We start from the raw sequence: 23,712 nt of genomic DNA on the forward strand, positions 1-23,712 counted from the left end.
GGCTGACTCCCCACCCCTTCAACCTCTGCAGCAATGCTGGCAGCACTTATATGTCTATTTCCCAAAGACAATCTCTGGATATGACGCTGATCACGTTCACTCAACTTCTTTGGTCGACCATGGCAATGCCTCTTCTGAGTGGAACCTGACCTGTTAAACCGCTGTATGTTCTTGGCCACCATGCTGCAGCTCAGTTTCAGGGTCTTGGAATTCTTCATATAGCCTAGGCCATCTTTATGTAGAGCAATAATTCTTTTTTTTTTAGATCCTCAGAGAGTTCTTTGCCATGAGGTGCCATGTTGAACTTTCAGGGACCAATATGAGAGAGTGAGAGCAATAACACCAAATTTAACACACCTGCTCCCCATTCACACCTGAGACCTTGTCACATAACACCGGGGAGGGAAAATGGCTAATTGGGCCCAATTTGGACATTTTCACTTAGGGGTGTACTCACTTTTGTTGCCAGCGGTTTAGATATTAATGGCTGTGTGTTGAGTAATTTTGAGGGGACAGCAAATTTACACTGTTATACAAGCTGTACACTCACTACTTTACATTGTAGCAAAGTGTCATTTCCTCAGTGTTGTCACATGAAAAGATATAATAAAATATTTACAAAAATGTGAGGGGTGTGCTCACTTTTGTGAGATTATATATATATATATATATATATATATATATATATAAATAAATAAATAAAACACACATACATACAGATAGCCTTTTAAAAAACGGCAGTCCCTTACATTATCTCTTCCTGCCGGTATTTCACTGTATGGGGAGACAAAGAGCACAGCACACACTGCTTTCACTTAGGTGTAAACGGTGTGACCAGCTCCCCACATTGCTGGTTTACAGTTCGGCTGAGGATCGGGGAGCTCAGTCTCAGCCGCCCTTGCTGCTCCTTTTATCTAGGCATACAGGGGGCCTACACTGGCATTTCCACTGCAGCACATCTGGATAGTTTTTTGGATACCTACAATCTACCTTCCAAGTTCCTTCTAAAACTGTGTACCTAGAAAAAGTGATGCTGTTTTGAAGCCAAAGGTCACACCAAATTATGATTTTATTTGGATTTCTCTTCTATTCATTTACTTTCCATGTTGTTTATATATATATATATATATATATATATATATATATATATATATATATATATATATATATATATATATATATATATATACACACACACATACACACACACACACACACACATATATATACACACACATACATACATACATACATACACACACTATACTACTGTGCAAAAGTTTTAGGCAGGTGTGAATAAATGCGGCACATTATTTTTTTTTTTTAGAAATAGAAGTGTTTATAGTTTTTAGGGGGTGTGTATATATGTATATACAGTGGGGACGGAAATTATTCAGACCTCCTTAAATTTTTCACTCTTTGTTATATTGCAGCCATTTGCTAAAATCATTTAAGTTCATTTTTTTCCTCATTAATGTACACACAGCACCCCATATTGACAGAAAAACACAGAATTGTTGACATTTTTGCAGATTTATTAAAAAAGAAAAACTGAAATATCACATGGTCCTAAGTATTCAGACCCTTTGCTGTGACACTCATATATTTAACTCAGGTGCTGTCCATTTCTTTTGATCATCCTTGAGATGGTTCTACACCCTCATTTGAGTCCAGCTGTGTTTGATTATACTAATTGGGCTTGATTAGGAAAGCCACACACCTGTCTATACAAGACCTTACAGCTCACAGTGCATGTCAGAGCAAATGATAATCATGAGGTCAAAGGAACTGCCTGAAGAGCTCAGAGACAGAATTGTGGCAAGGCACAGATCTGGCCAAGGTTACAAAAAAATTTCTGCTGCACTTAATGTTCCTAAGAGCACAGTGGCCTCCATAATCCTTAAATGGAAGACGTATGGGACAACCCTTCCTACCAAACCCGTCCGGCCAACTTGAGCTATCTGGGGAGAAGAGCCTTGGTGAGAGAGGTAAAGAAGAACCCAAAGATCACTGTGGCTGAGCTCCAGAGATGCAGTCAGGAGATGAGAGAAAGTTGTAGAAAGTCAACCATCACTGCAGCTGTCCACCAGTCGGGGCTTTATGGCAGAGTGGCCCGACGGAAGCCTCTCCTCAGTGCAAGACACATGAAAGCCCGCATGGAGTTTGCTAAAAAAAACACCTGAAGGACTCCAAGATGGTGAGAAATAAGATTCTCTGATCTGATGAGACCAAGATAGAACTTTTTGGCCTTAATTCTAAGCAGTATGTGTGGAGAAAACCAGGCACTGCTCATCACCTGTCCCAACAGTGAAGCATGGTGGTGGCAGCATCATGCTGTGGGGGTGTTTTTCAGCTGCAGGGACAGGACGACTGGTTTCAATAGAGGGAAAGATGAATGCGGCCAATACAGGGATATCCAGGATGAAAACCAGCTCCAGAGTGCTCAGGACCTCAGACTGGCCTGAAAACAGAAACAAATGGACCAAACCTCCGGACTCAAGAGTGGGCCATACCCCAACATCAGGAGCCCAGCCCCAAAAAACAAAAACACCCACTAAAGATCCACCCACCAACACCACTGCCAATACGCATACAAATCACAATTCACCACCAGTGGCCACCACCACCGACCACCTCATCAGACGACAGGAGGCCAACCCATCGACTCAGCCAAAACCGATAGAAATTACATCACCATGCATTTTTTTAGGAGAAAGAGCTGTGGACAGTCAGAACCCCACAGCTCAACAACAACAACAAAAAATCCCTCTAGAACTCCCACAGATGATGATAAGAAAAAGAGAAGATGGAGAAGAAGAGGACGACGAGGAGGACAGAAAAACAAAAAAAGGGAAAAGATAACTCCTACACACACCACAATCAAAATTTTTAACCTATCCAGTTCAGTCTTTGATGACACAGAACTAGATGTCCTACGCAAGGGCCTTAATTTTGCCCCTAAAAATCCACCAAACCTCTTCGAGATCTTCGTAGACCTCAACAGGTACACAAGAAATCTCACTCTGAAAAGGTACTTAGCTCTCCAGGAATCGGCCTCTGAAGCATCATCCTCACTCACAAGTACTAGATTTGACAAGACTCCGTATGTAGATAATGCACTCGAAAATCTAGAGAGTCTATACCAAGGAGCTTGCGAGGACTATGAAATAGAACCAGAACTCCTAGCCCTTATGGAAAAACAGATCGTACACACAGAGTTCCAACCCAAGTCTTCTTTTCATCCCCACTGGGCAAAAGCAAAATACATTCCCATCTTCTATGAGATAGTGCTGGATGAAATTAAAAGGATTTGCCAGAACGACCACACCAACGGTAAATATACTAAAATCAGGAACAAAGACTCCGAAGTCTGCAAAGAAACCCTTAAGAACTTCCAAGACCGTGAAGACATCATTATTAGACAAGCTGATTAGGGCGGTGGTCTTGTAATTCAAAATAGAGACGACTATATGGCTGAGGCTCTTAGACTACTCGGAGACACTGAGACTTATGAGAAACTCCCTGCCGATCCTTTACCATCTTTCTCCATCTCTCTGGAAATTCTACTTAAACAAGCTAAGGAGAACGGAGTCATCACAAAAAGTGAATTCCTTTTCTTGAACAAACAATACCCACTCACCCCCCACTTCTACCATATCCCCAAGATCCACAAGAACCAGACACATCCACCAGGCAGACCCATCATTGCTGGTATTGACAGTCTAACTAGTAATCTAGCCTGCTATATAGACCATTTCCTACAAGACTTAGTATCACAACTCCCATCTTACGTTAAAGATTCTGGTCATATGCTCGATATCCTCTCATCTGTCTCGTGGCAGCCGCAATACAAATGGCTTTCTCTTGACGTCTCATCTCTTTACACCTCCATAGAACACAAATACGGTTTAGAAGCAGTGGAGTACTTTCTATCAAAAAGCGATACACACCCCCTACAGACTAAATTTCTCCTCGACTCCATAAAATTCTGCCTCACTCACAACTACTTTTCTTTTGTGGGTGAGTTCTTTCGACAAACAAAAGGGACAGCTATGGGAGCAAAATTTGCTCCCAGCTACGCGAACCTATTCATGGGCCTATGGGAAGACTTGTCCATCTGGGCCAACAACCCCTTTAAGGATCAGCTTGCACTGTACACCAGATACATCGATGACATTCTGATCATCTGGAACGGATCGCATACAGATCTCAATAAATTTCTGGACTACTGCAACTCCAATCCCTTTGGCATCAACTTTACCCACGTAACTGATGACACATCACTTGTCTTCTTGGACCTCGATCTCTTTATCGACGAAGAAGGAATGATCACATCTAAAACCCATTTCAAACCCAGTGCAGGGAATTCTTATCTTCATGCCAAAAGCCACCATCATCCCAAGTGGATCCGCAACATCCCTTTTGGGCAATTCTGTAGGTTGAAAAAAACCTGCACCAAAAGAAGTGACTACGAAATACAAGGGTCCATCCTAAAAAAGAAATTTTTTGAGAAAGGATATAAAGAACATCTGATTGAACAAGCCTTCCTAAAATACTGGTCACTCTATGATGAACACCCCACAGCTACCATGGTAACAACCTTCAAAAAAACAGAGAGGAAAAAGCAGACAATGAAGGATTCTATCAGATTTAGCACACAATTCAACACCAAAGCCTTTGACATAGAGAGCCATCCAGAAAAACTGGAACATTCTCAAGCAAGATCCCATTCTCAATTCAATCTTACCACCCAAACCTGAAGTTGTATTCCGGAAAGCAAAAGACCTCAGAGGTCTAATAGCACCAAGCAGAGTACGCAAACCACTGAACCAAACCAAGACACCTACAGACCGTTGGACATCCCTGTTTGACCAGAAGGGTAACTACAAATGTGGAATCAGAAACTGTGGAGCTTGCCCTTTCATGGCACATAGAAAAAAAGAAGTCACTGGAACAGACGACCGGAACCATAAGATTGGCCAATTCATCAATTGCGGCACCCCCTATGTGATTTACGGCCTTATTTGCCCATGCGGGCTACTATATGTCGGACGTACAACACGTCCCTTGAGGACAAGGTTTAGCGAGCACAAATGCAGCATCAACAGCAATATACATCATCGGTCCATAAAAAATAAGAAAAACCACAACTACTCAGTACCCAGGCACTTCAGAGAGCACCACAATGGAAACCCAACAGGTCTCAAAGTGTTTGGTATCGAAACCATCAAAAAAGACGATGATGCTGGGAGGAGATTCAAAAAACTCTGCAGACAAGAATCCTTCTGGATATTTTCTCTCGGGTCTATGGTTCCTGATGGACTAAATGAAGATCTGGAAATACATGGCATCATTTAGCTCCAAATTTACATTAGCATCCATCATCACCATTCCCCGTCTTGAGCAATTCCCACAACCCCCCCCCAGTCCCACTCTGTCCAACCCACCTTCTGCCGACTTGTCATTCCCATCATTTTTCATCAATTTACTAATGATAGTGATGATAATAATAATTAAATAATTATATTATATATAATAACCATTTTTTCCACATATATAATTTTTCTTAATTTTTACCGGTTTTGCCGCTGTTACCACTTTCATTTGTAATATTACCATTTATAATAATAGGTTTATTTCTACTTTCATTTTCCATTCAATATTTTTTCATCATTCTTTCATCACCTTTTAATTTTTTTTTTTTTTTTTTTATTATTATCATTTTCATTCCAAATACTTTAATTTTATTTAATTATTTAACTTTTTATTTATTTTTCCATTTTCATTTTCATGTTTCATTCTCATTTCATCTATTGCTATTCCATAAATTCATTTCATTTTCATTTTCAATACATCTGTATTATAATATACATCCCCCCCTCCCGATGCCCCTGCACACCTGAGCCGCCTGTGTGTGAGTGTGTGTGAGTGTGTGTGTCCGTGTGTCTCCATCCGTTCCACACGACACACACCAGACCGGCTCATTCTCCGCCTAGAGCTCTCTCTGTCTCCAGGCGCTGACAGGAGCCAGATCACGTGACCGCCCTTGGAGCGCACAACCACGCCCACCCGCCTGACGGCGTGCGCTCCACCGCTGGCCACACATACACCTCCCAGTCATCCAATCCTCTTACAGCCCACGCTCAGGCCCGCCCCCTCAACCGGCTTTATAGTAAGTATCCTCGTCTGCCATTCTCCCTCACTTAAGACAGAGTGACTGCTGCGAACACACACGGCTGCAGCATTCTCTCGTGAGACTTCTACCCCCCTCCATCCTCCATTTACTGGACAATACCTTTCCAGGAGTGCTACAAGACAAAAGATCTTCCCTCCACCCAGCCAGTGACAGGTACACAGCCTTCTCCATCTTTTTATCTAGCTACATGCCTAAATATGATTTCCTGCCAGTGCCCTGGGGGATCCCCCCTCCCCCCCCCCCCTCCTCTAACATCATGTTCCTTTTCTCCCTCCCCCCTCCACCAGGTTCACACCACCCCATAACCAGTCTCTACATACTTAAAGGAGAACCCACACACCATATACTATCACATAGGTAGGTGTATTTTTTTCTACATGACAAGGCACCAGCTTTTCCTTTGTCAATATATATATTTTCCAACTAATACAACAACCTCTTAAATTAACCCTTCTGAGTCATACACATATATATACATACATATATGCGTATGTATGCATTTTTTATTTTTATTTTTATTTTTATTTTAAAAAATCTTAAAAAATCTTTTTATATATATATATATATATATGTTTATATATATATTTTTTATATATATTTTTCTCTCTTTGACCATTCATGTATACTATCCTTAAACACTATGCCATATCCAATTGGGATAAATATTGTTCCTTTGCCAATTCTCTGTACACATATGAGTTCCCATTCCATCACATTCATACATCAATCCATTTTTATTCACTTATTGTGTGATTGTGTCTTTTGTTTTATGCATATTCACCCATCATGCGCTTCCTGTTTTGTTTTGTTTTGTTTATTTGATTTCTTGTTGCATTTTCTCGTCATGTGCTCCATACTGCAATTTTAGCTGATATTCTGTCTATGTATGTAATTGCACACATATACAAATGTTCTCCTTTTTATACTGTCTGTGTATACGTGTGTGCCTGTGCATGTGCACACAGGTGCATACACGTCTACAATTTGTACACATGTGTGTATATATATATATATATATATATATATATATATATATATATATATATATATATATATATATATATATACATATATATATATATATATATACATATATATATATATATATATATATATATATATGTGTATACATATATATATATATATATATATATATATATATATATATATATATATTTCTCTTCTGTTCTCTGTTCCACCTAGAACGCTTGATGGTGGACTGGTATGGAACACAGAAAATCGCATCTTCCATTTCAGGCCGCTTTGTCCAACTAGCCATCATGTTGATGTACATACTTTGGCCTACTGGCGATTAAAGACTGCACCCTGGTTCTCAAACAGGCTCTGATGAAGAGGTCATCCTCGAAACGCGTTAGCCAACTCTAAATACCTGCCTAAACATGGGCTCTTGATATATTTTTAACCCATTTTTAATTTTTGATGTCTTTCATATTTTGTCACCTGTTTGCATGATACGTAGTATTGGTATTATTCTACTGTTTTTATTTGCTCTTTATTTCCTCTGAAATAAATTTTATACATTTTCTATGTTTTGATGTGAGCTTGATCACGCGCCCTTCATCCATCATTCTCCACTTAGCCTACCTGACCACCCCGGGGTCATTCTCTGGGCAGCGGGACAAGCATTACCATCTCTTCTAGCTTCGTTACAGTTCACAATACTACTCTTCCCAAAATCAAATCAGACCCTCACAAGCGCAGGAGTAATTTTTCCTTGTCCACAATCTGGCCTGAAGGTTTACCTTCCAACAAGACAATGACCCTAAGCACACAGCTAAAATAACGAAGGAGTGGCTTCACAACAACTCCGTGACTGTTCTTGAATAGCCCAGCCAGAGCCCTCACTTAAACCCAATTGAGCATCTCTGGAGAGACCTAAAAATGGCTGTCCACCAACGTTTACCATCCAACCTGACAGAACTAGAGAGGATCTGCAAGGAGGAATGGCAGAGGATCCCCAAATCCAGGTGTGAAAAACTTGTTGCATCTTTCCCAAAAAGACTCATGGCTGTATTAGATCAAAAGGGTGCTTCTACTAAAAACTGAGCAAAGGGTCTGAATACTTAAGACCATGTGATATTTCAGTTTTTCTTTGTTAATAAATCTGCAAAAAATGTCAACAATTCTGTCTTTTTCTGTCAATATGGGGTGCTGTGTGTACATTAATGAGGAAAAAAAATGAACTTAAATGATTTTAGCAAATGGCTGCAATATAACAAAGAGTGAAACATTTAAGGGGGTCTGAATACTTTCCGTCCCCACTGTACATATACACACACACACACACACACACATAAATCTACACACTATATAATCTGCACCTTCTCCGAAAACTAGTTCATGTCAGCACTGCTGATGGCAGATAGGGGCTCAGACTTTATACAACCCTTGGCTCTCCTGGACAGGCTACTAAGCTGCAGGTTGTAAATTATGCAGTACGGTATCTCTTTGTATCGCCTTGGCGCAGAGTGACCGTGTACTTGCGTGCAATAGCACCAATAGAGCTGTGCTGCGAGTGCGCGTCCTGCATGCTCCCGTCAGTGAACTGCGGCTAACGGAAACCTCCCGATTGCTGCTTGCGATTGGGAGTTTTTCAATGATGTGAACGTCGTGATTGCAATCACGGCGGTCACATAGCCATAAGCCTCGCCCTGCCTCCCGACATTCTAAAGTCCCTAAAGGGCCAGCGGGAACCAGCGCCAAGGGGTTACTACACTTATATACTAACGTGACAGATTTTTCAGTGCACTCGTACCAAGTTTCTAGAAATTTCAAACTAACAAAAAATGTTTCTGTTTTGATCTCTCACAAGACTGGACTGAATAGAAGTCTCTCTCACCCTGGCTTCTGCAGCTTTGTTGCAAGCTTTCTTATATTCTCCAGGAGCCTCTTTGGCTCTCTCCTGCAGGGCTGCTATTTCCTCCTGTAACTTTCTATGTCTCTCCTCTGCTTCTCGTTTCTCCTCCTCCGCCTTCCCCAGAACCTCCTTTATCTGCCGCTGCAGTTCAGCAAGATTCTGACCAAGAACGTCTGAGGGACCAGAAGACCTAAAGTGTAAAACACAAATAAACAGTTGTGAATTTCAGCATCACTTGCTGTGAAATATATGTAATTTTTTTTCTACTTTAAGGTAAACTCCAGGCATATATATATATATATATATATATATATATATATATATATATATATATATATATATATATATATATATATATATATATACATATAAAAAACAAATAAATAACCCTAAAATAAAGTGGGACTGTTTACTTGCAAGTAAAATGGGTTATAGGAAGCTACATTCATGTAATTGGACAATTACAAAAAAGGAGCTGCGGAGAGATCCCCTATATCGACCTTTCCACTCCCAGCCAGGCCCAGTTTTGTAACAAAGCAACAGGAAGATCATAAACAACAGCGGGTGGGACCTGTGTGCTGTGTACTGTACTCCAAGAAACTGAGTTCACTGGTAAGTCAAAAATTCAACTTTGTTGTACAGCAAACACAAGATCTATGATCTTTAACCATGGGACATACAAAAGCAGTCAAACTGAGGGGAGCACAGCAAACGCTAACAGACCCACATAACAAACCTGTCAAAAGGAGCTCAACAAAACTTGGGAGAGCAGCTTGTAGCACCTTACACCTAAAACTGGTATCAAAGGAGACCTAAACATACACTTGGTAAAACCTAATGCAGGTTGCCACTTTACAAATCTGAGAAACAGATGCCTGATGGTAAAAAGCCCTTGAAGCACTAACTAATCTGGTAGAGTGCACTTTTTTTTTCGAAAATCTTTTTATTTGTATAGAAAAAAAAAAACATACATCATACAAACATTCAATAACACAAAAAAAGGCCTGGTGTGGCTCCGGTGGTGTTGGTAGAGTGACCGTTAACAGAAAAGGAAGGAGTCCTATCCTATAGGCCAGTGGTTATCAACCCTGTCCTCAGGGCCCACTAACAGGCCAGGTTTGCAAGATAACTGAAATACATCACAGGCAATATCATTTGCTGCTCAGTGATTGCAGTATTCTAGTCTGCATCTCCCCAAGGTAATACATAAAACCTGGCCTGTTAGTTGGCCCTGAGGACAGGGTTGATAACCACTGCTCTAGGCCACATGTGTCAAACACAAAGCCCATGGGCCGAATTGGGTTTGGAAATTGCTGTTTCCCCATTGTCATGGTGTTAATCATTTGGGCCACATATGTCTGGTTTCCCCTCTTTCTCATGCGTTATACGCCATAGCCAGGTGAGCTAATACCAGATATATCCCAGTTTACTTTAAACATCACAATATGTTATGAATAACAATTTTTGTTGTAGGTGAGGTGATGCGCCAAGGCAATTTATGTAATTAGTTATTAATAAACAACACGGCCGATGGGGGCGAGTAATATGAGCATGTTAAGGGAAATCCACCAGTGCTCTTAAAAAGGTGAGCATCTATTATATTTGCAGACCCTGATTTACATTTAAGTGGTAATCTCGGTGCTTTAGTTTGGTTATCTTTTATATATATTTCAGGTTGTACAGCAGCCCTGACATAGAATTAGTAAGCCCCTCAGACTTTTTTGCCGTTTGTCGATTATACCAATTGGGTCTATTTGCTCTCATAAGTAACCCTATGTTTGCAGTAAGGTTGTAGGTATCATGTTTGTTTTGGACACCACTTAATACTTTATATTTGATAATATTCAGGCCAGTTACATTACATGATTGCCGCCTATTAGCATGCTCCCACACACGCCCAGGGACTTGCTGGCTTGCTGTGTCGCCCATGTGCACCCAATCCATTTGTGTATTAAAGTGAGTACAAGTAACAGGGGTTAACCCACATTATGTTTTTTTTTCTTTTTTTGTGTGTTAATATGCTAATACCCTTTTAGATGTTTGTATATATTTAGTTTTATATATTTTAAAGAGCACCCAAGAGCTCCTGAAGAAGCAGTTCACCGCGAAATATGTTGAGCCAAGATATGGAACAAACCCCCATACATGACTACTGAAAAGTTACAGCATAAATCACGGTTGGGGGATATCCTTCTCTAATGTGGAGGGCGCTGCTTTTTTATTATTTATGTCTACTATCAAACAATTCTCTCAAAAGCCGTTTTAAGCTGATAATAAAATTATGGATTTTATAAATTTGTGTTTGTGTCTAAAATGTACGTTTTTCAATATATCCCAGCTCTATTTAGTAATTACTACACAGCACAGGGTGTATAATCTTCGAGTGTCCACAGTACCACCCTATGGTCATATTTTCTGCTGAACCCAGAAAGTCATCCAAAGATTGCTTTCTGCACTGTGGGAATCAGCAACCAGAAGCCAGGGGCCATCCAAGAAATGTTAAGGCATCACTTTATCAGCAGTAACGTATCTCCGGTGTACCTGGTATACCTTACATGTGAGCATTTCCACTGTTCACTTACAAAAATCCCTCTGCACTTAACAGGGATTTTCTCTGCTTGTACACATTGCATGCATGACTTAGTTGATTAGGTGAGTGGAATCCGTGGAGGGATTGGCAGAGAGAAGTGGAGCACATTTCATAATTGGTAAGCTGGACAAATTTGGCAGCAGCATTTATGATAGACTGAAGGGGGGGGGGGGGATAGCCTGTGTGGAGGTAAGAGAACAAGGAAGGAGTGGCAATAGTTGATGTGAGAGATAACCAAGGAAATTAGTAGCTTGGTGGTGTCATTGGTTAATAAGGGGCATGTAGTGGAAATGTTATGGAGGCTAAGGCAACACGGTTTTCTAGTGTATTTGGGTGTGGGGATGAACAGACAGGTCAGAGTCCTGGATTAAAATGATTGTAAAGGAATTTTTTTTTTAAATAACAAAACATCTCTATACTTGCCTACTCTGTGCAATAGAATTGGACAGAGCGACCTCTAACCTCCTCTTCTCAGGTCCCCCACTGGATCTCCTGTCTCCTCCCACTTCCCATGGGGGCACTTATGCATTCTCGCTCCTGACCCTGCTGCTGCGTCCATTGAAACAGACAGCGGGACTCGGCCCTGCGCCCCACTCCCTCATCACTGGCTTTGATTGACAGCAGTGGAAGCCAATGGCTCCCAGTGACCCAGCAACGCCATGTGAGACACATAGGTGAGGGGAGAGAAGAGCTGCAGGCATGTAAAACGTTGGATTGAATGAGGGCTTAGCTAAGTAAAAAAAGGGGGGGGGCCCAAAACCGATGCCTAAGCATTTTTTTACCTTAATGCAAGGAATGTATTAAAAGGTAGAAAATGTTTAGGCTTTAGAACCACTTTAAAACATAGCACCCTGGTATCAGGGGAGGGACTGATGGTTGTGTTATTGATTTTGATGGAAAAGTAGGGGGAGGGGAGGAGTCATTTACACAGAACCAGATTCCTGAGTCACAAAGCCAGGGACAACTTGGTCCTCAGCGACAAGCTTACCGGTCTGTCCAGAAACCAGACTAGTTCCATGATGAGAGAGTGTTGCATTTCAGTGGTCTGGAGTTAAACTAGGAAAATGGAACTGCCTCGAAGGTGGTTGCCATCAGGCTCAGGGCTCTTATGCAAAAAAATGGAGAGTCAGATGATTGATGATTCCTAGACTAGAGAGTTCAAACCTGGGGCCAGAGAGTGTGAAATTTTTACTGCGAAAGGAATTCTCTGTCCCGAGCTGTGTCTAGGACTATTGATACTCCAAACAATAAGTCGGTTCCAGAAAAGGTTTCTGTAGGTTCATGATCCATCCAAACCAATGTACCACTTGGACAGTCAAAGACATATTGTCTGACAAAACCTACCCTCAGTAGGAGGTTGTCCATATATCGCACAATGAGGCTGTGGATGGGAGCGCAGCAGGGCCAATCCTGGAGCCAGTACCCTGGTAAATACTCAAAGTGCAAATGAGACAATGAAAGAAAGGATCGCAAATTGGTAGTATGGGGTCCCTCGGCAAAGTGTTGGAATCACAGATACTCTGGAAATAAGGGAGCATGTATGTAAACATCCTTGATCCTTGAAGACATTCAGTGCTTTGAGATACAAGATGGGGTCGATTTCCCTTTTGGGTTTGAACATAATGAACTGTTTGGACTAAAACCCCTGAAACTGTTCTGTCACAAATGGTGGCAATGACACCATGATTCAAAATGCATGCCTAAGAGGGCTTGATGGAGACCTAATCTGTACTCGAACATAGGAAGGCTGGAGATGAGAAACTGAGTTGGGCGCAGGGAGTGAAACTTCAGGTTGCAGGACTGGGATGCCAAGTGTTTGAGAAGCAAGCTGTCCAAAGATCTACAAAGGCTAACACATTTTTTGAAAGTGGGGGTGCAATTTCATGCAGAGGAAGGTCTGTCTAAGGATTTGGCAGAGTTGAGTGGCAGGTCTTGCAGGTGAACGGGGAGCAAAGCTTGGAGGGTCTTGACAAGGACAATTCGGATAATCCTGGATGAGCGGTCGTGATCAGCTCGGGAAAGCTGTGTACCAACGATGAGATTATCCTATGATCGCTTCAAAAGAGGTATTTTTCATTGGCTCAGTGTGGGATCAAGTCCGATTGGCTAAAAAAAAAGGTATGCATATGGATTTCTGCTTTACAGGGCTAGATAGGTTAGTGTTAAAGCGTGGATGTCTATAGATGCAGGGATTTTAGTGTTAGGGTGGACTTCTACTTTAAATGTGAATTATGGTCTTAAAATTGTTGCTTTTACTCCAGCGTTAACAGTGTTATCTCACATGTGGCACAATTTGATGTACATACATTGGCATGCCTTGGAAATGTGTTTGCATTCTGGTGTATACAGAGTGCTTTTAAATTTTAAAATGAAATTTGAAAAAATATTTGTATTTATTTTATTGAATTCATTTTTTCACACATTTTTTTATTTACCTTTATTGCTATTACAAAGGGGTTCCCTGGAGGGGCACTAGAGCCAGGAAACCACTGAGGGCAGCGTCTGTGGATTCCTGTAAAAGTGATCAGGCTGCTCTAGAACTACCTGGATAACCTTTACCTGAAAGATGGGAGACAGATTTAAAAACCAATGCCAAGCTCACAGCTGCAGCAGCAGCAGTGAGCTTATTTTACCCTTTGAGTACCAGAATAATTATAAATGTACCTTGACAAGGTATACTCAAATTATACATGGCTGGAAAAGTCAGCACACTGACTCATTCCCCTTCTACTATGCTCTGTGCAGAGTTTCAGTTACAGAGAGGAAAATCCACTGCTCTGCAAAACCATGTTACAGTATGTATTAAACATTGATAAACAAAAAAAAACTATCAATTCAAAGCCAGACATTTTATGTTATAATAGGGTTGTTGTCACAATGCCAAGTAACTTACCTGACTTCTCCCACTCCAGTCTGCAGCTTTCTCTTTAGTTCTGACACCCGGGTAGTGATCTGTTCAGGATGTACCATGTTCTGCAGGGCGTCATTCAGCTCACCCTGTGCTTTCTTCAGCTGCTTCTTCAGCGATTCATTTTCTCTCTATAGGGGAAAGATGACAGGGAAATAGTGAATGAAAACACCCTATTGTTACACCTGAAGGCATGAATAATACCAGGAGCAAAAGAATACATTGGTGCAGTCCTCAACATCCAAGGATACTTTCACTGTATAACCCACACTTTTTTTTTTGCAGTCTTTAAAAAATGGACCTACCGATAATTCAACCCAACTAAACAAAGCGCACTTGGCTCACGAGTGTCTTTAATAAGTGATGTCTGTGTTGCCTCAGAGCAACCACTGACATTAGACTTTATCCATCTGTAATTTCTTTACTTTCAATGTGATTGGAGAGCATATTTAAAAAGTGAACTATCAAGGACGCTCTAATCCATGAGGCCAATTCTGTTTTAAAGTAAATTCATAATATTGTATTAATTTATTAATTTATGTTCAGGTTTGAGAGGAATGTACCTACAGAAAGACAAATGGGGTATAGGGGGTGAGGAGAGTCTGGGGTCATTTTGGGGATCATATCCAGCAAGCAGAAGTGGCTGCTGCAAAAGATCACTGTTTATGAGCAATATATATAACATTCATCCACATGAAAGTGTTACTAAATCCAGGACCCTACATATGCTATACCTGGTCTCCCACGGTACACAGAACATGGAAATGCAATAGTTTTGGTAAATATAAACTTCTAAATACTTTTTCTCATCAGCAGTTAGAGCAGTCTTGTGAATTATATCAGTGCCTGGTTAAAGCTTGTAGGAGGTGTTTTCATTCTCCTCTGACTGCACTATGAGGCTGCAGGACCCCTGACCCTCTGTATGGACAGTGCTTATTGGCCCTGTGCTGATCACATGCACTCTCCCAAGAAAAAAAAACAAACTCTAGCAATACACACCAAAATGAACATGTGCAGTTTGTCCCCTAGCCTCTGGTCTATCTGCAGATAGATTGGGGATGGTAGAAGAAGGGGAGGAACAGAAAAGGTAGGATCAAACAGCCTTTATACACAATGCAGAGGATTAACCCATAGGTTCCACAGTGAGTATAACAAGCTTGCTTCACTGCATGTACATCTATAAAATCTGTCATCTGTACAGCACAGACAACCAACAGCAAGAAGGAGTACATTACAGGAACAGACAAATTAAGAGATTAAAATGACAATGCCACAAAGCATGGAGGCTGTCAGTGTAGACTTCCTTCTGAAAATGCTAGATGCCCGGCTGTGTTACAAATGGAAAGCTCAGTAATGGCAGTCTCCATTAAAACTCAACTGACCCCTCTGTTTAAAGCAGCTAAATACAATTCAAGTGTATCCAAACAGAGTTCAAAGTCTTACAATTAGCTTTCTATAGAAAGCAGCCACAGCAGCAAAATAAAAAAAAAATAAAAAGTCTGTCCCCTGCCAGCCAGCCAGCTGCAGAGTGGGATAGTTGCTTTCCATGGGGAGCTGTGGTCTCTGCTGGAGTCCGACAGTCCAACATGCCCCATTGCTGAGTGAGAGCTGGAGCTCTCCATTCAGCTTGCAGCATGAACTTAAACGATTGCAAGGCTATAGAGCTGAAACAGCAGGGTGTGTCTGCAGAAAGAACACTCCTTTAATATAGTGCCAGGGTCCCACTCCACAGCTGCAGGCAGGGGGAAAAAGCTTTTTTAAATGGCGAATGCTTAAAATAAAAAAAAAAATAACTAAGACTTTGTACACCTTTTGTTTTGATGCACCTGTAATGCATCTTAAGGATTTAAACTGGAAGTTCAAATGGACTTTTCTCTCATAACAGTGCTCCTTTAATATTACTGATCCTCTTCAATGTAAAACATTGGTGAAAAGTTCAGGGTTTTGTATTGCTTTCATAACACTGCAGTTACTGTGGTCATACAAACTACATGCACCTAAGGACTATGTTTTTGTCAATGTATACTGTCCCATTTGTGCACACTGCAACCACATGACCCACCTGCAGCTGCTGAAGCTGATACGAAAGCCGTTTGTTGTCTTTGTCCCTCTCCTCCAACATGTGAGCCTTAGTCAGCGCATTCTCTAGTTCATGCCTGTCTCTCTCCATCTCAACTTTCAGCGCAGAACTCTCAACCTGTAAAAATATCACACACAGGATTGGCATTTCCTCCACTTTATAAACCATCATCAGCTCAGTCATGTGACAGCTTACATGTCCTTGCAGCTTTTGCCTCTCTAGCTCCTGCTTCAGTTGTCCGATGTCTGCTTCTCGTGATCTGAGCTTCTCCTCCATCTGGGTTTTATAAGCACTAAGGTCGCCCTGGGCCTGGCAGAGAGATTCGTTCAACTCCTGTTGTTCTTGCAGACTTTGTTCCAACTCCTCGATTTCCTAGAATCACAAAAGCTAGGCCTCATTCAATGGCAAGAATAGGGTCAGCACTAAACTATGATGGAACCAATGCAGAACCTGTAAGGTAAAGAATGAAGGTGCCTATGGACATAAGGTGGCAGTCAGGTAAAAGATCTTTCCATAACCAACTCATCCTGGGGGCAAACAATAGAAGTCAGCAAGTTAAACTCAACCCAGCCAACTGTTTCCCCAAGAAGGATTGCCTGAAGAGTTACGAGACAGACACACAGTTGTTTTATTTATATCTAGCTATATGCAAAACAAGATGGTGAAAGCTTTTATAAAATACAGTTTATTTATCATTGCCCAGTTGCCCACAGCAACCAACTGTCATTTTTCTCTCAAGTCAAAAGGACAATCTGACTGGTCGCTAGGGACAATAATGAGTGATCTTTAGAAAGTTGAACACCCCCCTGGGTCAGACAGCTGCTAAGAAGGCTAAAAAATATCTTTGGCTGAATGAAAGACGGGGTATTTTCTTTTGGATGGACAAGTTAGAATAAATCCAGCAAGTCTCATTTTGCGATACTACATTTGGGTGGGGGTGTGGGTGTGGGTGGGGGGGTGTGGGGGGTGGGGGTGAACCTTTGATACCTACATAAAAGAAAAACAGCAGGATCGGTGCCTTAGGAGTGATACAATGCTTTTTTTTGGCCCTTTTGGTAAAACATGGAGTCTATTCCATAGTATGTACTGAGCTTGCTAAATCGTTGTACTGTAAGTAATGCAGCATTCTAAGCTGTGTGAGCAGAGTCATTCCATTGTTGCAGCTGTGCGTACAAAAACTTTCCACCAAAATGTATCCATGTAATCACTGGAATTTTGCGGTCTCACGGTTACAGTTTCCCTCTAGCAACAAGCAAAATTTTAACATTTTTCAATGGGTACAGCTATTCAATAGAGAGGAGACAAAGGAGGAAATTAAGTTAAAGTGTTACTAAACCTAAAAACGTTTTTTACCTTAATGCATTGCTTAAGGTAAAAAAAAGTTTTCAGTGTCTCTGTGCTGCCCCCCCACCCCCTTCCCTGTGTGAAGGGGAATAAAGGGGAGAAGAGATCAGCGCTGTGCACGGCTGCATCCTTTCTCCCCTTACTTCCTCTTTACACTGCATTCGAGCAGCATCAGGAGCCATCGGCTCTTGCTGCTGTCAGAGGAAGTGGGGGGGCGGGCCTAAGTCCCCGTTGTGTGAGTCTATGGAGCGTGACTATGTAGACACACAGCTCAGGAGTGCGTGGGCCACCTCTCCCCATAGCCAGTAGCTGGTTATGGTAGTCCCGCAGAAGAGAAGCCAAGTTCGCCACCGGGGACCCAAGGAGAGGAGGATCAGGGCCGCTCTGAGCAATACCACTGCACAGAGCAGGTAAATATAACATGTTTGTTATTTTTATAGAAACAAAAAAATTGAGTTTAGTAACTTGGGATGAGTAAAAACAGAAAAAATTTTGAAACACTCATAGTGCACCTGGTCTTGTACCCTCAAACCCCAATTAATGGAAAAAAAAAATACATTATGATACATGATGTACCTTCTTCATATCTTCTGTGTCCTCTACCGCTGCCTGGAGCCTCTCCCGCTCTTCCTCCAGCTCTTCCAGTCTCTGCAGCAGGGTTTCCCGCTCAGACTGTAGCTCTCGACACTCATCATGGGCTTGCTTAGCCTGACCCTTCACACTCTCCAGGTACTCCTGTAATCCAGAGATGATCCCTTCAAGATCTCGCTTCAAGACCTCATTTGCTGCTATTTGGCCTGCGTACAATAGACAGATCATTTAAAAACTTTACTGTACTACTATAATCTACAAAACCAAAATTTTAGATGAGCCTTTTTTGTCTTCATATGGTAGAACTCTGACTAAGAGCAACAAGTGATACTCTGCATTGGTTGTCTCCCTTGAATGTTCGGGCACTATGTGACCTTGTAACACATGAAACAAATCTGACATTGCACAGAGTGTGTTGCCACCAGGGCCAATCCTGGGGTCACAGATGCCTGGGACGCCTGGGCGTGGTCATCTTAGAAACTCCTCCCCTTTACATATATGTTTCTATGGCAACGACTCAAACACAGAGATGCTCCCCTAAGAAGTCTTTGTTACCCTAGGATCCTCCCATGATCTTTTAACAATAAAACAAATACAGGAAGAGCGTACACTAATGAGACCTGAAGGGGAGTCTCTCTGATGCACACAGAGAGGGCTTCTGTTAGAGAGTCTGTTAGAAAGAGCCCCCAGACATAGTACAGGAGATGGTCAGAGACTGCAGACATGATACAAGAGACAGTCAGAGACTGCAGACATAGTACAGGAGACGGTCAGAGACTGCAGACATAGTACAGGAGACGGTCAGAGACTGCAGACATGTACAGGAGACGGTCAGAGACTGCAGACATGACACAAGAGACGGTCAGAGACTGCAGACATAGCACAGGAGACGGTCAGAGACTGCAGACATAGCATAGGAGACGGTCAGAGACTGCAGACATAGCACAGGAGACGGTCAGAGACTGCAGACATAGCACAGGAGATGGTCAGAGACTTCAGACATAGCACAGGAGATGGTCAGAGACTGCAGATATAATACAGGAAATGGTCAGATACTGCAGACATAGTACAGGAGATGGTCAGAGAGTGCAGACATAGTACAGGAGACGGTCAGAGAGTGCAGACATATTACAGGAGATGGTCAGAGAGTGCAGACATGTTACAGGAGATGGTCAGAGAATGCAGACATATTACAGGAGATGGTCAGAGACTGCAGACATGTACAGGAGATGGTCAGAGACTGCAGACATAGCACAGAAGATGGTCAGAAAGTGCAGACATATTACAGGAGACGGTCAGAGACTGCAGACATAGCACAGGAGATGGTCAGAGACTGCAGACATAGTGCAGGAGACGGTCAGAGACTGCAGACATATTACAGGAGACGGTCAGGGAGTGCAGACATATTACAGGAGATGGTCAGAGACTGCAGACATAGCTCAGGAGATGGTCAGAGACTGCAGACATACTACAGGAGATGGTCAGAGAATGCAGACGTATTACAGGAGACAGTCAGCACCCCCCCTCCATTAGTACAGACCCCCCCTCAGGACAAACCTCCCCCCCATTAGTACAGACCTCCCTCAGGACAAACCTCCCCCCTTCATTAGTACAGACCCCTCCCAGGACAAAACCACCCCCCCCCCATTAGTACAGACCTCCCAACAAACCACCCCCCCATTAGTACAGCCCCCCTCAGGACAAACCGACCCCCTCCATTAGTACAGACCCCCACAGACAAACCACCCCCCATTAGTACAGACCCCCCTCAAGACAAACCACCCCCCTTCATTAGTAGAGACCCCCTTCCATTAGTACAGACCCCCGGACAAACCACCCCCCCATTAGTACAGACCCCCCCACAAACCACCCCCTCCATTAGTACAGACCCCCTACACAAACCACCCCCTTCATTAGTACAGACACCCCCACAAACCACCCCCCTCCATTAGTACAGACGCCCCTCACAAACCACCCCTTCTCTATTAATACAGACCCCCCCCCCACAAACCACCCCCCCTCCATTAGTACAGACCCCCCCTCAGGACAAACCCCACCCGGGCGGCAGCTGGAGAGGAGAGGACAGTGTGCAGCCGGGCTGCCCGGGTGGAGAAGATCGTGACAGAGAGGAGGAGAAGTACAAATGACAGGCACTGCACGGCATGGACTGTCCCGCCCCCCCAACGACGTCACTGCGCGGGTCTCTCTCCGAACAGAGACAGCTGCTCCGATCTCCTCTGACAGGAGGATGGAGGGGGGACGGACTTGGGCAGGAAACACAGTGGCGGCAGTGGGCGGCCTTTGGACACCAACAAGGAGAGGAGGAGGAGGAGGAGGGAGGGGAGCATTCTGGCGCTTGAGCGCCCCCATCTCTGTGGGGCCTGGGTGAACTGCACCCCGCGCACCCACCTAGGATCGGTCTTGGTTGCCACCGTCTCAGACGTGTATTTATGGAAAGGAATCACATAAACCACCCAATTGTTATCAGAGGGTACAATCATGTGAAATCTACCAATGTGTCATAATAAAACATTTCAAATTTACATAATCTGAATATCCCAAAAAACGCAAGCACAGAGTCAAATGTTCACCATGCTCATATTAGCCTGTGACACTGGTAAATGCTGCCATAAAGATTTTTGGGTAGTCAGACATACAGCCACAATGTGACCACCCTACCAAGCATTTAGGGCAACTGCCAATACCCAATCACAAGAGGTCACACTGGGCGCGTCTAGCTTATAAAGCACAGCAGGGAAGGCATAGTGGAGACGACTCCAGCAGCAGAATTGTGGAAATTAAAATTAATCAATCAAAGTTTTTCAGTATACAATATTTGATTGCTTCTGCAACTGACTTTAACCAGTTGTGTCTGCTGGTCCCTATAAACATCATATCGTGTCCTGGTTTGTCTTGAAACTGTGGGATCAGCGAAACACAAAATGTCTAAGGGCATCTTAAAGATGAAAAAGTTTATTCTGTATAATTTTTTTTTTACCTTCTCTGGTTCCTTTCTCCCCATGTCCTCGACATGTAAATGTATTTTTTCAAATAAAACTTTGAAATTATTATTACTTATAAATTATTGAAATTATTGAAATTATTATTACATATAATAAATCCTCTATTACCATGCTATCTAACAATGCAATCATTTTTATAAACCCTAATAAAAAGAAACAGTTATTAAATAAATATAATAATTATATCCACATACACAACCAGCAATAACGTTCAAACACGGGCTGCAAATAATAATAGTCTTTTCATAGCTGCATGCTGTTTATCATAATAATTATCATAGTGCTCAGTGAATTTACAAAATGTAAGCACAACTATAGGTTTTCCCATTTTTTTTTTTTTTAATAAACTAGTATTACACGATTACGGTATGTTGCATTTTATGTTTATATCCTTCCCACACAGAAAACACATGAAGATGGGGTTGGAATGATGGAAAGGACTGAAATGTGTAAATAAAAAAGAGGCGGAACAGAAAAATTCAGGCTGGGAGATCGTATAAAAATAAGGAGCTTAGAATCACAGATCTAGAAGCAGGCTTTAAAGTATAACTAAAAGGCAAAACTTTTTTTTTCAGTTTTGGATGGAGTGGAGAGGGATTAGAATACCTGTCAGTTTTTATTGCTGCCTGTGCCCCTTTGTTAGGAGATTCACCCTCTCTATTTGTCCTGTTTACCATTGTCATTGAAAGTGAAAGTAAAAGAAAATCCCAAATATTGGGTTGTTCTCAGAAAAAATAGAGGGGAAATCTGCCAATGGGGACATAGTTCTAGTGACCTGGGGGTCCCCAAGGAAATTCTTTAATTTGCAGGGATTTCCCCAACTTCCTGTTTGACTATGGGGCAGGAAGTCAAGGGAAATCCTTCCAGTGGGGCACAGATGGCGAAAAAAAACCTGACAAGGGTTATAACTAGAAAAAAAAAAAAAAAAAAAGCTCGATTTACAATTCGAATCGAGTTTTTTTTTTTTATGGACACTGCGCCGGTCCTAAGGAGCTGCGGGCAGGAGTTTTTAGGTGAGGCTGCGGCTTCGGCCTAGTCCGCGGCGTCTGGCCTCGCTGACTAGGCCGAAGCCGCGGCCTCACCTAAAAACTCCTGCCCACAGCTTCTCAGGACTGGCGCGGTGTCATCGCCGGTCCTGGGGAGCTGCATGAAGGAGTTTTTAGGCGAGGCCGCGGCTTCGGTCTAGTCCGCGGCGTCTGGCCTCGTGGACTAGGCTGAAGTCACGGCCTCGCCTAAAAACTCCTGCCTGCCGATCCTGGTGAAAAAAGAAAAAAAATCTAAAAAATCGATTTGCTGAAAATTTTAATCGATTTGACCTCTCAACTCGATTCAATATTAAAATCGATTATTTCCCCAGCCCTAGTTATAACCCTCCTTTACTCTATCCAAAATGGGGAAAAAAAAGTTTTGCCTATAGTTCTACTTTAAACGAGTGTCAGAAAAATGTCAAAGTACTTATGTTAGATACAGAAAAGCAGCTAGCATTTTCAGGAGACCAGTAATGGTAAGCCTTATACTTCCCTCATGACAGTCACCTTAATGTAACCGAGATGCTGTAATAAGCAAAACAACATCCTCAGCGACATTACTGGTGCACTTCATTATGTACCTGGTAAGGGCTGTACCAGTTTTACAGTAAAACATCAAATGAAGAACAGTCAAAATACAGATAAAAATTAAACATATGTTTTTATCAATTAACAAACATTTTCTCTTATCTGGTTCTTTTATTTCAAAACCATCTAGGATATTATTTTTAAAGCCGAGTTCCACTCAAAAGTGAAAGCTCTGCTTATCTGCCTCCTCCCTCCCCCTTCCGGTGCCACATTTGGCACCTTTTAGGGAGAAGGGGGGAGCGTGTACCTGTTTTTTGACAGGTACCCGTTCCCACTTCCGAGAGATCTCAGCATGGCGAGATCACTTGGAAATTCAGCCCCCCTCCTCCTTCACCCGCCGTCGGGGCAATTAAGAAAACGCATGCGTAGTAGGGAACTGGCTGTGAAGCCGCAAGTTGCCCCCAAGATGCTCTAGGAGAACTCTGAATGTCCCGCGCAAAGTCATTCATACTTGCCCCCACAATGGCACCGCCGAATAGTTCCACG

General features: G+C 42.4%; 1 protein-coding gene across 1 annotated transcript in view; it reads right to left on the reverse strand.

Moving 5' to 3' along the window:
• CNTRL (centriolin) overlaps window positions 1-23,712 on the reverse strand; it is a 185,198-nt gene that overhangs the window by 84,612 nt on the left and 76,874 nt on the right. Inside the window, exons 13-17 of the mRNA XM_073599547.1 lie at window positions 18,573-18,793; window positions 16,848-17,024; window positions 16,635-16,769; window positions 14,558-14,703; window positions 9,057-9,264 (exon numbers count right to left, since the gene is read on the reverse strand). Of these exons, the coding sequence (XP_073455648.1) occupies window positions 9,057-9,264; window positions 14,558-14,703; window positions 16,635-16,769; window positions 16,848-17,024; window positions 18,573-18,793 (887 nt within the window). The remainder of the gene's footprint in view (window positions 1-9,056; window positions 9,265-14,557; window positions 14,704-16,634; window positions 16,770-16,847; window positions 17,025-18,572; window positions 18,794-23,712) is intronic.

This window comes from Aquarana catesbeiana, linkage group LG09 (genome assembly GCF_042186555.1).
Source record: "Aquarana catesbeiana isolate 2022-GZ linkage group LG09, ASM4218655v1, whole genome shotgun sequence".
Classification (NCBI taxonomy): Eukaryota; Metazoa; Chordata; class Amphibia; order Anura; family Ranidae; genus Aquarana; species Aquarana catesbeiana.